The sequence below is a fragment of the Octopus bimaculoides genome, chromosome 5 (genome assembly GCF_046866305.1).
Source record: "Octopus bimaculoides isolate indiv1 chromosome 5, ASM4686630v1, whole genome shotgun sequence".
Lineage (NCBI taxonomy): Eukaryota > Metazoa > Mollusca > Cephalopoda > Octopoda > Octopodidae > Octopus > Octopus bimaculoides.
In genome coordinates, this window is record NC_142932.1 from 107428515 (window position 1) to 107447744 (window position 19230).

At 35.6% G+C, this 19230-nt stretch overlaps 1 protein-coding gene across 2 annotated transcripts; it reads left to right on the plus strand.

Moving 5' to 3' along the window:
* Positions 1–1620: 1620 nt before the first annotated feature.
* Positions 1621–18993, plus strand: LOC106883082 (S-adenosylmethionine synthase). Of its 2 annotated transcripts, none has more exons than XM_014933968.3 (8): positions 1621–1785; positions 4891–5091; positions 5538–5650; positions 8770–8913; positions 10246–10464; positions 14527–14709; positions 17012–17145; positions 17317–18993. In XM_014933968.3, the coding sequence occupies exons 1-8, from the start codon at positions 1674–1676 to the stop codon at positions 17417–17419; spliced, it is 1209 nt and encodes a 402-aa protein (XP_014789454.1). In that variant the 5' UTR covers positions 1621–1673; the 3' UTR covers positions 17420–18993. The 2 variants fall into 2 exon arrangements, with proteins under 2 accessions (XP_014789454.1, XP_052824170.1); XM_052968210.2 differs by lacking the exon at positions 1621–1785 and adding an exon at positions 3683–3703.
* Positions 18994–19230: the final 237 nt, after the last annotated feature.

A 19230-nucleotide genomic window follows, 5' to 3' on the forward strand; every position in this document is an offset into this window, starting at 1 on the left:
ACATGGCCATTTGGCTTGCCAGACCCTATCAAACAGTCTAACCCATGCCAGCAGGGAAAACAAATATTAAATAATGTTGATGATGATTAATAAACTATCATTATAACATTATTCAATATAGCATAACCATTGGGAATCATAGTATTAACATTTACAAACTCAATTCCATTAGAATTTATTATGAAATTATTCATTAATAAACTCTTTACTTAGTAACTTTTTAAGATTTGCAGCCATCTGGTTCGTCAGTCCTCAGTCAAATCGTCCAACCCATGCTAGCATGGAAAGCGGACATTTAACGACGGTGATGATGATGATGATGATGATGATGATGATGATGATTCCAACTTTGACAGAGTGAAGAGTAGGAAACTTACTCATATGACTGAAAGTACATATTTGTGCTTACAGTAGCTTAATTAAAATTAGTTTCTAGATCAAGCTTAGTTAATTAAGATGTGATAATGTTAGATTATCATTTCTTTCTCTTGAAACTTTTAAACTATAAATCTTACCATTTCTGAATACCTTGGAGTTTTGGGTTTTTTTTTATTTTTCACTTTTTGTTCTAGCATAGCATAGCCATGCGTTACTGGTTATAAACAAAGTCATCCCAGCTGTGACCATTTTATCAATTATTCAAACACATTACTAAATAATGTAAGACTGTTAGGCAGGATTTGGGAAGGGTTTAATTGTTATTTCTAGCCAATAAAAAGACCATGAGGAGGCCCCCTAAGAGGAATGGAATCAAATATTATAAAGCAAAACCATTAAATATTTTAAGGTATAGTTGAATCTAATGAGCATTATATTTTATGATTTTGCCTTGTTGAAACAGATGAGTTAAATACTATAAATATATTCGGTCAATTCGGTTGACTAGCTCACTTTTATGGAAATTGATGCTTTAAATAAAATCATTACCTTCCTGGTAAAAAAATTATATAAAAAATAACACATTTTTGGCGTTTTTATTTATTTAAAAAATTTTTTTTTTAATTTATGAAAAAAAAGTTTAAACAGTCACATTTAAATATATAGAGAGTAGAAAAACTTTAAGTCCTAGCAAATTTCAGATTTTAAAAAAATTATTTATTAAGTATGAAACCTCAAGTAAAAATACTTGAAACAGTGACTAAAATAATTTTTGATTTCAATACAAACTAAATTTTACATTCAGATCTTTAATGAAATTATTTTTTTCCCCTCTTTTATTCATTCGTAATGTCATCTAGTCCAAGTACCTTTACCCAGTTATTAATTTCCAAAATAGTTAAAATGACAAAAGTTAGAAATGATTATCACTAGCATAACAAGGAATATTAGATAATTTTCTTAAAAGGGGTGACCAATTTAAGATGTTTTTCATTAGAATTTTCTACAGATCATTCGACGCCTAAAATCGTTACTAAACAAGATGTTATTAGTATTTAAACTTTTGTATTTGAGTATTGTATTACATAAACAAGTAAATTGTTTCTCTAATTTTACGTAATCTGTTATCTTTCATACCTATCTTCGGAGTATTCTAAGAGAAACCATCTTGCTAACGTCAGCCAATCATAGGTTGTTTTGAAATCACATGGTCCACCATATATATATATAAGGCCCTGTGAGCGATAAATCGGCCTCTTTTCCACTAACTCCTAGGGAAGGACGCTTATATCAAAATGGCAGCAAATACCAACGGTAACCATTATGAAGATTTGGACAAGAATATAGCTGATTATGAAAACAACACATTCTTGTTCACATCGGAATCAGTTGGAGAAGGCCATCCAGGTAAAATACTACTTTTTTTAAAGTGTTATTCTTTTTCATACATAAGCTACTGTGTATGAAACAACATCAGTTATGTTTTATAGCTTGATTGTCATTCTGATTCAACTAGGGATTCATACTTATTCTGTAGTGCATCTCTGTCTTCTGATTATCTAATTTGTGCACATTTGTTTTGCTATGATTCTATTTCAGTTGTTTGATATAGCTTATTATGAAGGAAAACCATTCTTGCTTTCTGGAAGCCGGTTTTTTCCCCCGATTTCTTTCCACGTGACTGTTTGTTGCTAGTTTATTTTCGATGCGATTTAATTAATCAGAATTTTTTTTTTAAAAATACTTTTCCTTTGTTGTCAGACTGTCAATATCTCGTAACTTTGCTTGTTTCGAGGTATTTAATGTTGATCTCTTTAATCCCTTTATATAGTATTCCCGCTTCATGATTCTTTCTCGCACATGGAGAACGACTCTGTCGTCAAACTGCTAAAATGTTAATTGCATTCAGTGATCGGCAAGTGTTGTCATTGTTTACATAACAAATTGTTGTTATTTGAACGCACAAACTCCTATCAGCGTAATATCGAACACGTGGATATAACAGCTGAACTATTTCCTTTGTTTATGTTTCCTTCTGTCTGCTAATATATTTATCGATACCTACTTTCATGGAAGATTCTATTTCGTAACATATCTCTTTGTGTATTCTACATATTTTAGCTGTTACTTTCCTATGATGGCTTTGTTTCGGCTGCTGTAGCTTAAGCATTATTCATTATTAGTTCCTTAACTATTTTATGGACTTAACTTCTAAATTCAGCTAGCTTAAATAATTTTAGTTTTAAGTCCTCTTCATTTCCATGAAAAAAAATCTTTCTGTAGATGTAGTTTTATTTATTTTTAAAAAATCATACCCCAATAAGGTATGATTTTTTTTACTGAATAAAGAATTGGTGTTGCAATGATCCAAAACGTAATTTGCTAAAAGGGGATAACATTCGTTTGAGACATCCAAGATGTGAGAACTTTCGTGCATCTTGTAATGTATAGAAATATTCGGACAGTGGAACATTATCGGAATGGTAACAATAAATTGATAAATAATCATTTATTATGATGGAAGTTTTTAAATTTTAGATCAAAATATCCTTTGTGACTCACATTTTTTTAATGAACTTTCTCTAATTGATGTCAGTGATGATGTAACGCACCAAATTATAGATATTGTTTCTACTTTCATACTTCTGATCCAATCCACGGGTAAATGAAACTAGACAATCTTTCTGACAGCTTTGTGTCTAAGTAATAATGAATTGTTTTTAGTATTGGAGGATAGAGAACTGAACTGAATGCCTTATGGTATCTTAATTGTGTTCTAATCCTGCTCAGTCGATTTTACTTTTTTTTTTCTTCTGGGGACAATATATTAAGTCACAATAATATACTTGACCGTATTCCTTCATGTTTTTACCTTGATGTTAAAAACCTGGTTAAATATTTTAAGCATCAATTTTGATGCTTCACCGTTCTTACCCTTGACGATCTTTTGTAGAAAAATAGTGATCTTATACAAAATCATCCTTATTCCCCTCTACCACAAAATATTTGTTATTATTAAAAAATCGCCAGTCTTGTTTGGCTTGCCTGCATTCGTATTGTCTCTGATTTCTCATGTTTTATTCCCGCACTCCAATTTCTTTAAAAAAAAACAAATTAAGTATATTTTATTTTAACTCTAAATTTCTTTACTCCATAGGGATAGCTATAGAAAGCTATGAAAATGCTTTACTATAGTATTCTGCAACCTTGGTATCACTGAGCAAAATATCTCTAATATTGTGGACCTCAAGACCTCGATTTTTCGACAATGTGATTGCTGTTGATTTGTAAATAACTTTGATGTGAATTTAAAACCCTGCTCACGGTTAGCTCATCTGGTCCTTTTTTTTTTTTTTCGATGTAGACTTTGCTGTTAATAACTTGTAGTTACGGAGAATTGTGTACCACCACTTCCATATGACGCGACCGGACATTTTTGCGATTTTCATTTGTTATTAGTTATGTAATGGTTTGATTGCTATATATTCATTTGCCTCCACCTTTGCTATATATTCATTTGCCTACACCTTCCAAGTTTGGTTAGAGGTTCTACGTTTCATATTTCACCAGTCTTATATAACTTTAGTACCTGTCTGTCATTGTTTGCTAGGTGAAGATTTTACGATGCGTTTTCTGTTTCATAAGGCCCAGAAAATGAAACGTCAATCGTGCTTGCTAATTGTAAAATAAATATTTTTTTAATCAACCTTTCCGTCCTATGCAACGTATCAATATTCTCTGGATTCCTTGGGCATTCTTTCTCTTCTCTTTTTTTCTTTTCTTTTTTTTTTTTTGTTTATATGCGAAGTTAGGTGTTAGCATCCTTTTAGCTCATCCCTCATCCGAAAGAAAGTGATACTGAGTGATCTCCCATGGCGCTCTCAGCGCAACATACTCATTTTCCAGAATGGTTCATTTTATAAATTAAGAAACAAAATAATAAAAAAATATTCCTACATAGTTTGATAAAAAGGTTATTGAATGGCCATACTTTATAATAGTTGTTACAGACCCTCTTGGAATTTATTTCTAGAGAGATATAACTAGGAGTATGGTATTAATTGCATGCTTAATTGTTTTGGATAGGATCAAAAGTGAAGAACACCTGCCAAGGTTTGTCAGTATTGAACTGGTAGAGATGTGACCAGTTTGATACAAAGTACTATAGATTTTGGAAGATGTTGTTCACTGATGGGTTGCCTTGTTTACGTAGGATGAAGATATGGAGGTGAGGAACTAGTTAAGAGTTGGTTAGAGGTACAAAGGGAAAATAGTTGAGGCAAACAACAGGTCAGTTAACAATTTAGCCTTTGCACCAACAGTATAGAATTGCAAGTTTCATGTGTTATTCACTAGAGCAATAAAATGACTCACTATAGGGTGTGGAGTAAGTGAATATCTTTATTGTGTATGAAAGAAAGAAGTTGTTCTAGGTTAAAACTGTTCTAGGTTAACACAGTAATTGAATTTCTTGCAGGTAAAATTTCAATATTTATACTTTTTCTCTTTCAGACAAACTCTGTGATCAGATCAGTGATGCAGTCCTTGATGCTCATCTTGAGCAAGATCCAAATGCCAAGGTTGCATGTGAATGTGTAGCCAAAACTGGAATGATTCTTGTATGTGGTGAAATTACATCCAATGCCAAAGTTGATTACCAAAAGGTTATACGTGACACTATCAAACGTATTGGCTATGATGACTCTTCTAAAGGTTAGTTCTTGAAAATTTGAATACACAATATAATTGCTTCTCAGATGTGCTTTGTACTTTTTTGCTTAGAACAGAGCTTCTGATTTCTTTTAATTATTAAAAATTAAATTACTGGAAATTTGTTGTCTTCGAGGTCGTTGCCAGTGCCACTGAACTGGCCCCTGTGCAGGTGGCACATAAAAAGCACCTTTTGAGCATGGCCGTCACCAGTACCGCATGACTGGCCCTCATGCCGGTGGCATGTAAAAGCACCCACTACACTCTCGGAGTGGTTGGCATTAGGAAGGGCATCCAGCTGTAGGAATTCTGCCAGATCAGATTGGAGCCTAATGCAGCCATCTGGCTCGTCAGTCCTCAGTCAAACCGTCCAACCCATGCCAGCATGGAAAGCGGACGTTAAACGATGTTGATGGTGATTTACTGTTAATATTTTTAATTTATTGCAGGGTTTGATTATAAAACTTGTAATGTTTTATTGGCTGTTGAGGCTCAAAATCCTGAAATTGCTCAAGGAGTACATATTAATAGAAGTGAGGAAGATATTGGTGCCGGAGACCAGGTGAGATAAATCAATTCACCCTTGTTGAATTTCTGAAACCCATTATTTTAAATGGTTGTCATTGAATTAATATTTTTTGTTGCGGTTGCAAGTTTACATCATTGGGTTCTAATGTTCTCTCATATTTATGGGATTTGTTTTTGTGTTTGTCTGCACAAGCGAATTGCACTCTATGGAGTGTGTCTGTGTTTGTACCTCCACCATCGCTTGATAACCGATGCTGGTGTGTTTACGCCCCCGTAACTTAGCGGTTCGGCAAAAAAGAGACCAATAGAATAAGTACTAGGCTTACAAAGAATAAGTCCTGGGGTCGATTAGCTCGACTAAAGGTGGTGCTCCAGCATGGCCACAGTCAAATGACTGAAACAAGTAAAAGAGTAAATAAGCATCACATTTGGCAGAATAATCAGAATGCTCAGAGGTTAAATGGTGTCGCTTGGTTCGGAAGTAACAAATAAATTACACCATTGTTTGTTGGGTATTTTTATCTTCCTTCAAATATTGAGTTACTTTCTTCATCTTTAAAAAATAACAATATGTGATCAAATTGAATAATCACCACTCAGCTTTATGTAATATATTATTACATAATAGAGAGTTCACAATGTAATCAATTAATCTGATTAAAATATGTGGCATGAATTGTACTTGCTTTCGTTCAAAACATCTCAAAATTTGATGAATGTAGGTGTATATTCCATACAGTGGTCGATTCACAAAAGTGTCTGTTGTTTAAATTCCACAAAGGTTTTTGCATTTATTTAGCTTCACATTTAGCACATTTTGCTTTCGTTGATTGCTATCAAAATACAGTAGTTTCTCTAGTAAGTCAGGTCAGCTGTCAGATTTTAACCTCTATATATAAATTTTGTCATAATAACCTGTCAAATCAATAGAAACATAATTTGTTCATTTCTGTTAAAATAACTAAGGTTATTTAACTTATTGCTAAATGTGATTTCTATTTTTGTTCCCCTTCTAAAGTTTGTGGTTAAAAGATTTCCCATCAGAGTGGCAAGCTGACAGAAACGTCGTATTTCATCTGTCTTTATGTTTTGAGTTCAAATTCCGCCAAGGTCGACTTTGCCTTTCATCCTTCCAGGGTTGATAAATTAAGTACCAGTTGCATACTGGGGTTGATCTAATCGATTGGTCCCCTCCCCCAAAATTTCGGGCTTTGTGCTTAAAAAGATTTCCCATCAACAAAATTCTTACTAAAAATATAAATATGTTTTTAGTATAATGTTCCTTGATGTATGTAATATCTATTAGTGAGATATATTTTTTTTCTTTCTATATTATATTAGTGAGATAATTTTGAGATCCAAACAGGTGTTAATAGTAATTATGTGCAAATAACCAGAGAGTTTTGTATGTTTTAGATCATTATGAGCCAAAATTTTGTGTACTTATTTTTTAAAGCCTCATACTTTCTCCATCAGTCTCTTTTGCTGAACTGCTAAATTATGTGAATATAAGCAAACCAACTATGGTTGTCAAGTGACGTTACAGAACAAACACAAAAGACACATGAAAGGCTTTTTTCAGTTTCCACTTACCAAATCCACCCACAAGGCTTTGGGCGGAGGTAAAGATCATGGACTGCACCCCTTTTGCGATTTTTTTTTTTTGGGGGGGTTATATTTTTACATGAACACACAATATCGAGGGTAGAGATTCCGAATTTGCATTTTAAAATAATAAACACCCTCTGCCCTATGACAAGAAGTGAAATTAAAGCATTTTCTCTATTGATGTTTCATGCATGTATAGAATTATAAACTAGCAGATGCAAAGAGTATCTAAACAGAAAACCTGACATGCTAGAAACACGTTTTCAAAATTTTAATACGAGTTACCAAAGAAATAATTTCAAAATTTAAACCTGCCCCAACCAGAAATCTGAGAAGCTAGAAACAACAGCCAAACTGAAGATCAACTTTCTAAATACAAATTACCAAAAAATTCTTTAAATGTAATTTTGTTGTGTGTGTGTGTGTGTGTGCAAAAAATCTATTTTTTACATACCTCTCTTAATTCCAAAAGACCCTCAACCACATGTTCGTCATGAAACATTAGTAGAGAAAATACTTTAATTTTATTTGTCATAGGGCAGAGGGGACGAGGGTTGTTTATTTTATTTTTTGTTTCTGAATTTTTTTAAAATGAAAATTCAACAAATTTGGCGGCAGGATATAAATTTTGAAATGCAGATTTTTTTGCAGATTCGTAATCTCCACCCTCAATATAGTGTGTTCCTGTAAAAAAAAGAAAACAAAAAAAATGCAAAGGGTTAGGGGTCCATAATCTTTGGTCTGTCCAGAGGTATAGTAGAAGACACTTGCCCGACGTACCTCACAATGAGACTGTATTTATATGTATGTATGCATATATGTGTGTGTGTGTGTATGTATGTATGGATTTTTCTTTAAGTTCTCCTTCAGAGTTCCAGCCAGTTGCTAACAAAGTGACAAGACTTTCTGAGTTAGGAGTTCCCAGTGTTTGTAAATGTGTAGTTGAGTTGGTGTGTTGGTTGAACTCTGTCAAAGCATACACCCAAATGTGTGCATACATTCGCATGCTCGCTCTCCATGAAACTGAGTATTTCTAGATTTTTGTTCAAACTTGTTGGTACATAACCTAATGAACATATGATGGTAGGTACAAATGAGAATTCAGTCGAAGTACAAAAACTGTAAGGTTTGCATTAATTTCCCATAACTATTCTCTTTTTTTTCTGTACTTTTGATTGTACATTCACATCTGCTAGGCAGCCTACCTCTACAACAATGCATGACCTTTGTTCTCTGTCCCACAGAACAATATCAAGTGTGTTATGTTTGCACCAAATTGATGTTTTTATTGGGATGTTCTATCAGTATTCTTTGTTTTTTAAAGGTTTTGATTTATGTAGAAACAACTTCATACAAATAGATAGTGTGATTGTTTGGTAGTGATTATATCAATACTTTGCAATGATCAAATCTGTTTCCAATTTTTTAATTTTTTATTTTTCTTATTTGCATGGAAACATTTCTCCTATTTTATAAATAAACACTTTTTTTTTCCATGAGTTTTTTTTGCAAATCCTGTTACTTTTCTTTTGTTTTCTTCTTCAGGGTCTCATGTTTGGTTATGCTACAAATGAAACTGAAGAGTGTATGCCACTAACTGTAGTTCTTGCTCATCAGCTCAATGCTAAAGTTGCTGTATTGAGGAGAAGCGGAGATCTTTGGTGGGCTAGACCTGATAGCAAATCACAAGTAAATAATTTCCTAGTTGTCTCTTGTTTCAGAATATAACTTCAGACTTACTAATATGATGATCTGGCAGAATCTTTAGCATTCCAAACAAAATGCTTTACAGCATTTCATTTGGCTCTTTGCATACTAAGTTCAAATTCCACTGAGGTTGTCTATGCCCTTAATCTTCTTAGGGTTGATAAAATAAGTACTAGTTGAGCACATTCTGAATTCGAATTCTGCCAAGGTCAGCTTTGTCTTTTATCTTTTTGGGGTTAATGTAATCAATTAACCCCTTCCCACAAAATTTCAGGCCTACTGTATACTATATATACTTCCCTCCTTTGTTTATTGTATACTTTTTTTCTTTTTATCGTTTTGTTTATAAGTAAACACCCACACTTTGTCTTGGTATTATCCCCTTCATCTTTTTGCCCTGATGGCAAGTAAAAGAAATCGCCAACAGCAGTGGACTGGCAGAATCATTTTAGCAACTGAAAAAAGTCTTTTCTTTATTTTTCCTCCTTTCCAGATCAATGAAATAAAATATTAATTACATGCTGGGGTGTGATTGATTGCTCCTCTCCCCTCAAAAGTTGTTGCCTTTGTTCCTAAATTAGAAACAATTATTGTATTGGCCACATTGTTAGTGGGCTGGACAAAATGTTTTGCAGTATTTCTTCCGGCACTTTGTTCTAAGCTCAAATCCTGCCAAAGTCAACTTTGCCTTTCACCCCTTCAGGGGGTTAATATTAAGCTATTATCTTTCCCCACATGCCAGGCCCTGTACCTGTGTTAGAAATAATATTATTAAGGCAGTAAGCTGGCAGAATTGTTAGCACATTGGACAAAATGTTTAGTGGTTCTTTTGTCTGTCTTACATTCTGAGTTCAAGTGCTGCCAAGGTCAACTTTACCTTTCATTCTTTCACTTGAGGATTCAATGGCCATATTGAATTCTCGAGAAAAACAATTCATGACTATGATCTTCGACACAAATCAAGCTATAGAGCATTCAACTAGAACATGCATTACTGTTCAGTAGTCAAAAATTTTTTTTTTTTAGATGGAACAAACTTTGTGAATGCGTAGAAATACTAACATGACTGAGGGAACCAGGCATGATATGTAAGCGTTGGATTTTGATCAAAAGTATGAGAAGAAAGTTCACATTTAGAACTTTCAAATTGACTATGGAAAAAACTTGATACAAAAATCATGGTCAAACTGTACAAAAATCATGGTCAAACTGTTTGTCTCCCTTCTATGTGGGTACCTAATAGTAGTGTTTTCACTTTTCCTTACCTTTTCAAATTTCCTGTTTTTCTCCTTAAGATAAGCATTTTTGTTTCAGGTGACTATTCGGTATAAATCCGAAAATGGAATGACCATACCCCTGTATGTTCACAGCATTGTGATGTCTGTCCAACATGACCAGAATGTTTCTCTCGAACAACTAAGGCGAGAATTGAAAGAAAAAGTCATAAATGCCGTTGTCCCTAGTAAATACATGGATGAGAAAACTGTCATACATCTTAACTCAGCTGGGAATTTCATCTTGGGTGGACCTATTGTAAGTTTCAAATGCTTTGTTTTTTTATCTTTTTACCATCTTAGTTTGCCTGCTTTTACTTTTTGTTCATTATTGTCCTATTTAAATATAGGTACAGGCATGGTTGTGTGGTTAAGAAGTTTGCTTCCCAACCATATGGTTTCAAGTTCAGTCCTACTTCATGGCACCCTGAGTCAATGAAAGCCTTGTGGGATGTTTGTCTCCTTCTGATATTACATGATAGTTGCAAATGAAAGTCATTCATTTCCAATATTCTGTGATAATATGCCTATATACCTGGCTATGAAGAAATATTTTACAGGTAAAGGTTGGTGAGAGGATGGGCATCCAGCTGTAGAAAATTTGCCTCAAACTGCATAATGACCCATGCCAGCATAGAAAATCAGCATTAAAACTGTGATGGTGATTTAAAGTTCATGTATAATGTAAAGAATTGTATATGCAATCACACCTTTGTATATACACCGAAACGCCAGTGTTATAATGGGGGTAGCTGATGAAGGAAAATGTTCTCTATGTGGCCTGTGTGTTTTCTGTACTCTGGTTATTATTATTTTCTTGTCTACGTTTTGTTTGCAATGTCCTGTACCCAGATATGCACCTATATATACAGGTAGACGTAGGTATGCACATCATCATCATCGTTTAACGTCCGCTTTCCATGCTAGCATGGGTTGGACGATTTGACTGAGGACTGGTGAAGCCGGATGGCAACACCAGGCTCCAGTCTGATTTGGCAGAGTTTCTACAGCTGGATGCCCTTCCTAACGCCAACCACTCAGAGAGTGTAGTGGGTGCTTTTACGTGTCACCCGCACGAGGGCCAGTCAGGCGCTACTGGCAACGGCCACGCTCAAAATGGTGTCTTTTATGTGCCACCCGCACAAGAGCCAGTCCAGGGGCACTGGCGACGATCTAGCTCGAAAATCCTATGAAGGCACTGGCAACAATCTCACTTGGCTTGCCAGGTCTTCTCACGCACAGCACATTTCCAAAGGTCTCGGTCAGTAGTCATCGCCTCGGTGAGGCCCAATGTACGAAGGTCTTGCCTCACCACCTCAGCCCAGGTCTTCCTGGGCCTACCTCTTCCACGGGTTCCCTCAACTGTTAGGGTGTGGCACTTTTTCACTCAGCTATCCTCATCCATTCTCACCACATGTCCATACCAGCGCAATCGTCCCTCTTGCACACCACAACTGATGCTTCTTATGTTCAGCTTTTCTCTCAAGATACTTACACTCTGACGGGTATGCACACTGACTTTACACATCCAGCGGAGCATACTGCCATGTAGCATGGCTGTTCGTACACATGCGTCATACAGTCTGCCTTTTACTCTGAGTGAGAGTCCCTTTGTCACCAGCAGATGTAAGAGCTCTCTAAACTTTGCCCAGGCTATTCTTATTCTAGCAGCTACACTTTCAGCGCACCCACGCCCACTACTAACTTGGTCACCCAGATAGCGGAAGCTATCGACTACCTCTAGTTTTTCTCCCTGGAATGAGATAGAAGTTGTTTCCTGTTTGTTTACAGTGTTTATTGCACCTGAACATCTGCCACATACAAAAACTAACTTCGTAGTTAATCTGCCTTTGATATTGCTGCACCTCTTATGTGTCCATAGCTTGCACCAGGTACATCTTATAGAGTTACTACCTACTCCTTTTCTACATACTGAGCAGGGCCATCTACCTGAAGGGGTTTGTGTTTATCTACCTTCCTGCTTATTAGGATTTTGGTTTTTGCTAGGTTGACTCTAAGGCCCTTCGATTCTAGTCCTTGCTTCCACACCTGAAACTTCTCCTCTAGTTCTGATAGTGACTCCGCAATTAGTGCAAGGTCATCAGCATAGAGGAGCTCCCAGGGGCAACCTGTCTTGAATTCGTCTGTGATCGCCTGGAGGACTATGATAAATAGGAGGGGGCTGAGTACGGAACCTTGGTGGACCCCTACCTCTACCCGGAATTCATTACTGTACTCATTTCCAACCCTCACCTTACTGGCAGCATCTCTGTACATGGCTCGCACAGCTCTCACTAACCATTCTTCTATCCCAAGTTTCCTCATTGACCACCAGATAAGGGATCGGGGGACCCTGTCAAAGGCTTTCTCCATGTCAACGAAAGCCAGGTACAGAGGTTTGTCCTTAGCTAGGTATTTCTCCTGCAGCTGTCTTACCAGAAATATAGCATCAGTGGTGCTTTTCCCTAGCACAAACCCAAACTGCATCTCATCTAAACTGACTCTGTCCCTAATTAGTTGGGCTATGACCCTCTCCGTAACTTTCATAACCTGATCTAACAGCTTGATGCCTCTGTAATTATTTGTATCTAAAGCGTCACCTTTACCTTTGTAGCAGTTGACTATGGTGCTGCTACACCAGTCATTGGGTATGACTCCTTCGTGTATCACCTGGTTCGTAATACGGGTGACTAGGCTGTAGCCAACACTGCCAGATATTTTGAGCATCTCTGCAGTGATTCCTGATGGGCTGGGGGCTTTCCCTGTCTTCATACTCTTAATTGCTTTATCTACCCTGGTACTGTCAACTCGGATAGCTGGTCCCTCTGTTGGGTCGACATACGGCAGGCTCTCTTTCTCCCATTCATTCTATTTATTAAGCAATCTATCGTAGTGGCATCTCCAGACCTCTTTCTTTGCAGCCTCATTTAGTGCAAGCGTACCATCATCCATGCGAACACATTTCTCTCCTACACTGTCTTGCAACACAAAATACCTCGAGTCTTTGGTCCTCACGGCGCAGAACATGGGCAAATCTTTTCTTATCTGCTTCCCCTCTGGCTAAATAAACCTGTCGCCTAGCTTCCCTTCTGGCAGATTGGTACAATTCCCTGCTACCACTGTTCTTCCAGTCCTTCCAAGCCTGTTTCTTTTGTCTAATAGCCCCGTCTACCTCCTTGTTCCACCACCACGTTACTCTGGGTCGAGAGGGGACTTTACACCAGCCACAGATCTGGTCGGTGGCTCTCAACAGGTTGTCCCGCAGAAATCTCCAATTGTCTTCCACGTTGTATGATGCTATATCCCCTTCTATTTCGTCAAATGCTTCAAGTATCTTGTCTCTAAGTCTCTGTCCATTTGCAGGGTCTTTAAGCTTCCATACACTTCTCCTCCAAGCCAGTCTACTTCTGGGCACCCATATTGCCTTGATCTCAAAGTCGCTGACTACTAATCTGTGTTGGGGTGTACATTCTTCGCCAGGGAGGGTTTTGGCATTTATAAGCCTCCCTCTTTTTCTATTTCTGGCGAGGATGTAGTTGATTTGGCTAGAGTGTCTGCCGGATTGGTAGGTGACTAGGTGACAGGCAGGTTTCCTGAAGTTGGTATTGCAAATCATAAGATCGGTTGCATCACAGAACTCTAGCAGTCTGGTTCCCTCCTCATTGCGGGAACCGAAGCCATAGCCTCCATGTATACCATGGGAGCCTCCAGCACAATGTCCGACATGACCATTGAAGTCACCAGCCACAAAGAGAAGGTCTCTGTCTCTTGTCGACGAGGTAGTTTGCAAGAGGGTGTCATAGAATTGGTCTTTCAGACCATCCGGTAGCCCCGGTTGAGGGGCATAGACTGAGATGACAGTAGCTAGCCTATGATGAAGCACTAATCTAATCTTAAGTACTCTGTCACATACTCTAACTACCTAGATTACCTTATCAACCCTGTACGTATATATGCATATACTCATTTATTATTTGTTTTATAGATATATATGTGTGTGTGTGTGTATTTCAAACTAACAACTACTTGTCACTGTTCTAAGTTTATATGAAACAGGATTTTTGTGTCTGTCATTGACAAGCTCTTATCCCAGAAGGATTTCTTCTCTTAAACTTAAAATATTAGTACTTAATGATTTTTCATTTAAGTACAAGCTTATAAATTTGGTAGGGTAGGTTTAGGTTGAAATACTGCTACTGCATAACATCATCATTTTAACATCCACTTTTTTCATTTACGTGTACTTGAGTAAATATGGAAGTTCATGAATAATGTACTTGTGCATTGCCTCTTAATTTTTTATGTTTCTCTTCCATTTCAGGGTGATGCAGGTTTGACAGGGCGTAAGATAATTGTTGATACTTATGGTGGATGGGGTGCCCACGGAGGCGGAGCATTTTCTGGAAAGGATTTCTCCAAGGTTGACCGTTCGGCTGCCTATGCTGCCCGTTGGGTAGCCAAATCTTTGGTAAAAGCTGGCTTGTGTAAAAGGGTGCTTGTCCAGGTTAGTTTAAATATTTGTCTTCTAAATATTTGCAAATTTTGTGCATATGTTTATGTTGCATCTATTTATAGGTACTAGATATGTGAAATATGATTTACAATAGTCTCTGGTTTTTAGTTTTGGCATAAATTAGCTTTATATATAATGGTTTGTTTATTATTTGGGAGGGTTCGATCTCTGCTCTATACATTTACTGTCTCCTTGGTATATTTTATGTTGAACATACATTCACATACGAAGGAGTGCTGAGAAGTTCCTGGTTTTAAGGTATCACAAAAAGCCTGGCTGGAAGCTCAATCTTCCAAGTTCTTTTACAAGGCTTAAAGAAACTGAAGGATGGCTGCAATAAATGCTTGAATCTGAAAGGAGAATATGTTGAATAATATCATAATTAACTATCTTCCTGTATTTTCTCTTACCCAAAGCTAGCACATCTTCATAATTTGATCAGTTATTCATCTTTACCACCCTACTAAATCTAAAACTATGTCAGCTAAGCAGTAACATTCATGGACATATCTGAAGTTCTTAAAGCATACTTGATCTTGTGTTTAGCCGTAGTAATATTTTGTCTTTAAATCTACATTTGCATACTAAACTCTGAAAGTTAACTTCATATCTGTGGTTACTATGCAATAATTTGTTTGTAGTTCTAAATTACTATTGGGACAGCTCTCTTCTTTAGTAAACATACAGTCATGAACTTTGTACCATATAACTTGCCAGAATTATTTGTAGTTATAAAAACCCCATATATTGCTATTTTTGCAGAGAGATTACTATTTTAAGCATTACATATATTACTAGCAGAGACACCCAGCATTGCTCGGGATTAAAATGGCATAGTTTATATATATTACAGTTGTGTTGAAACAGGTGATATGGGAAAGTAACATTTGTGCAGTAAATGATGAGCTAATTCGACTAAGCAACATGCTATGCATCTGTTTGGAGTATTTCAGGCCTAAACCTGTGGGGGTTATGTGATTTTTGAAGAAAAGACAATTTGTGTTTAGCATACCAATTTGGGCAGAGTTAATTTTTTTCTAAGAATGGGATGGATCATATCTGAAAACAGCTTCAGGAGTTGTGAAGAATGAATTTGTACGTAGTCTATTTCTGAGAGCTATTCTGTTGGACCTCTGTCTAATCATTAAAACATTGATTTAATGATCCAGCATTAAGTGCTGCAACATGCATTTGCTGATGTTGAGAAAATCTCATCTAGCTTCTCGCCTTCAGTTTTCTACAATTCTCCTTGCTTTATACTTGTTTCTGGAGAGATTACGTCTTTTCTTTGGTGGCATATTTTTCCCAATATTGTGAACAAAAAATTATGGACCTAGAAAGAAATTATACATTAATCCCTATTTTTGTAAGCAGTTGTATCTGTAAAAATTTTATTTCGAGAGAGCAGAAATTGTAAGAAGATAAAGCGAAAAGAACAGAAAATGTGAATGATGTATGTATGTCTATATGAAATGGACGTGTATGTGTGTGTGCATGCATGCTTGTGCATGTGTATGTGAGAGAGATAGTGAGTGAGTGATAGTGTTGTGTCGTGATGATTGACATCTTTTAAGGTACACACACATATAGAAAATGTGACATAATAGTATAAAATTTTTACGATAGTTGATTTATGGAAAAGATTATGTTAAACTTTTGAAATGCAAATATATGAATGAAAATTAAGTTTAATTTGTAGCCAAAATAATACTGAATCTTTTGATACCCCATATGTCAAAATCTGTAACTAAGTTTTGGAAAGCATAAGGAATATATAATATGAATGAGGCAGACTTCTACATGGTAGCTAGACCTGGTAGAAATAGCAGCTAAATCTCCTTCAAAACACCCTACTGTCCTAATTCAACAATTTTGCCTATTATGTAGTTTGAATGAGAAACTGTAACTAAAGATTAAGATTATTAGCCCCACAGAGAGGAAAGAAGAGACAGCATAGCAACAGTTCTGGCTGACTGTCATCCTGTACTCCTCTTGTTGCTAGCGAAATGGTATATGCCAGCTGTGTGAACAACTGGTTGTTTTAATGGCGGAACAAGCGATTCTCACTTTGAATCTCTTTTTAGATTATGGAATGCCCAGCTCTCTCATGTATCCATGCTTAAAATTTCACCGCGGTCAGATGAACAATACTCGAGTTATAAGTGCACAAACATACAGACAGAACGGGATTTATATATTAGATAAGCATTACATTTGACAATAATCTGAATGCTAAATGGTTAAACAAGGATACTGAATTCTATAATTGCTGTTATGTATTTTTTGCCTTCAGATTTCCTATGCCATTGGAATTGCTAGGCCACTATCCATCAGTGTTTTTAGTTACGGTACATCTAAAAAAACTGAGAAAGAATTGCTGGATATTGTCAATGAGAATTTTGATCTGAGACCTGGCAAGATCGTAAGGTAAATGTTTTTTTTTTTATTTCTTTTTATTTGTTTTATTTTTCAATTTTATTTGTTGTATTCAGCTATTTTCAACATTTTCTTTTTAATTTCTTTTTATTCCTTTGTTTTATTTTTCAATTTTATTTGTTGTATTCAGCTATTTTCAACATTTTCTTTTTTTCTTTTCAGAGAGCTCGACTTACGTCGTCCAGTCTACCAAAAGACGGCGTGTTATGGGCACTTTGGAAGACCCGAGTTTCAATGGGAAATCCCAAAAAAGCTAAAGTATTAAGTTGGAAGTGGTTTTATTATTCTAAACCTGGGTTTTGTTGGTTTTTTTTCTTTTTATATATATATATATATATTCTTAATCATTGTTCCTCTTAATTTTTGTTTGTGTAACCTTAAATGATACTGGCAGTTGTAATCCACAGTGAATGAATAGGCAGACTTGTTCATCAATAGGACGCCTTTTTTTTTTTTTTTTTTTTAAACTATTTCATTTTCCCTTTTTCTTTTATTTCTAATATACATGTAGAAATTCTTAGAGTACAACACTTATAATTTATTTATTTGACTTCAGCTAATTTGGTGTTTTGGCAACTAATTTTCTGAAGTGTCTTTATTTGAATCGAAATTATTCAATCAGGTATATTCAAGTTTGTTACTATAACTGTAGTATAGTGCTAAATGGCTCTTGCACTCTATTACAGTGCAAAACTTGGTACCTGCATTTCATGTAAGTTAGCTTAGAACTGCATTTGGTAACTTTGTTACTATAATGTATGTATATAGATATGGTGTCCATTGAGTTCTTGTCTGGTTCTCTTTATCTGCTGCAAATGTGTCATTAACTTCGGCTTCTTACATGCACATTTGTCTTGTGTTTATGAAGATTCATTGGAAAAGAGCACTAGTTATAAACACTCGGGATTACATCGATACAGTGGACAGCATTGCAAGGTATTTAGTGAGTGAAGTTGCAGTGCTCTCCACTGGGAATGCTGGTATCGTTCAAATTAGAAGCAAATATAGAAATATTTTTCTCTAAAAATATTTTTAATATTTTTGTGTTTGTCTGAATGTGCTTTTCATTGTATTGCACTATTTCATTCCTCTAATAATACATTATTCATGAACTTTCATTTGTAGACTGATTTATGCGGGCATGTGTGTAAAAGTTTTTTATTCATTCACAAATGCATTTTCTTCAATTAAGACTTATAAAGATGAACTTATGTGCTGAATATTAAAGAATATCCATGCACACATTTTCATTATGTTCTAAATATCATCTCCTATGTAACTGTCATGGTTGTAATGAAAAGTAGGGAGAGTGGTTCTGATTATAGAACATTTGTATATATTTTTATTTTTTGGTCATTTTAGGAACATTGATGTACAAGAGGAACATTGATTTTTTTTTAACAAATAAATTTTGACTTTTGAAGAGAAGCCTCATTTTAAAACAACCTTTTGTAATTCATCTTTCTGCTGCCGGTTCTATTTATAATTATTTCTCATTCTTTATCTTGAGGATTTAGAATATACTGTTTTAACAAGGACGTTTGTCATTTTGATTATACATTCCTCACTGGTGATTTGCTTTTATCCTATTCATCCCTTGGTCTAATTTTTAATGGTGGGAGAGGAAGTATCTTTTTACATCCTTAAATTTCCTTTTTTTTTTTTTTTTTTTTTTTTTTAAATACATATCAAGTTCTTGACCTTGACAATGTATGCTGACGTGATTTCAGACAAATCGTTGATGAATTTCTACCTATTTCATTTTGCGATTATTCTAAAATATCCAGGTGTGAGATTTTTTTTTTTTCAGATAAACAAATAAAACTAACTTCACCAGTATTTTTCGATATTGGCTGTTCATTTATATGATTAAGATTTTAAGTGTTTTCATAATTTATATTTTCTAAGGCTAATTACTGTAACTCAGAAATGGAATAGGCACCTCACAGCTGCACTGTACTTTTCACTGCACTCTATTTGATTGACCATCACGTTGAAACCACGTCTCCCATTTGAATCATACCAACCCTCTTACTAAAAGAGACATGTTAGGTTGTGTGGCTTTTGATCATAGCT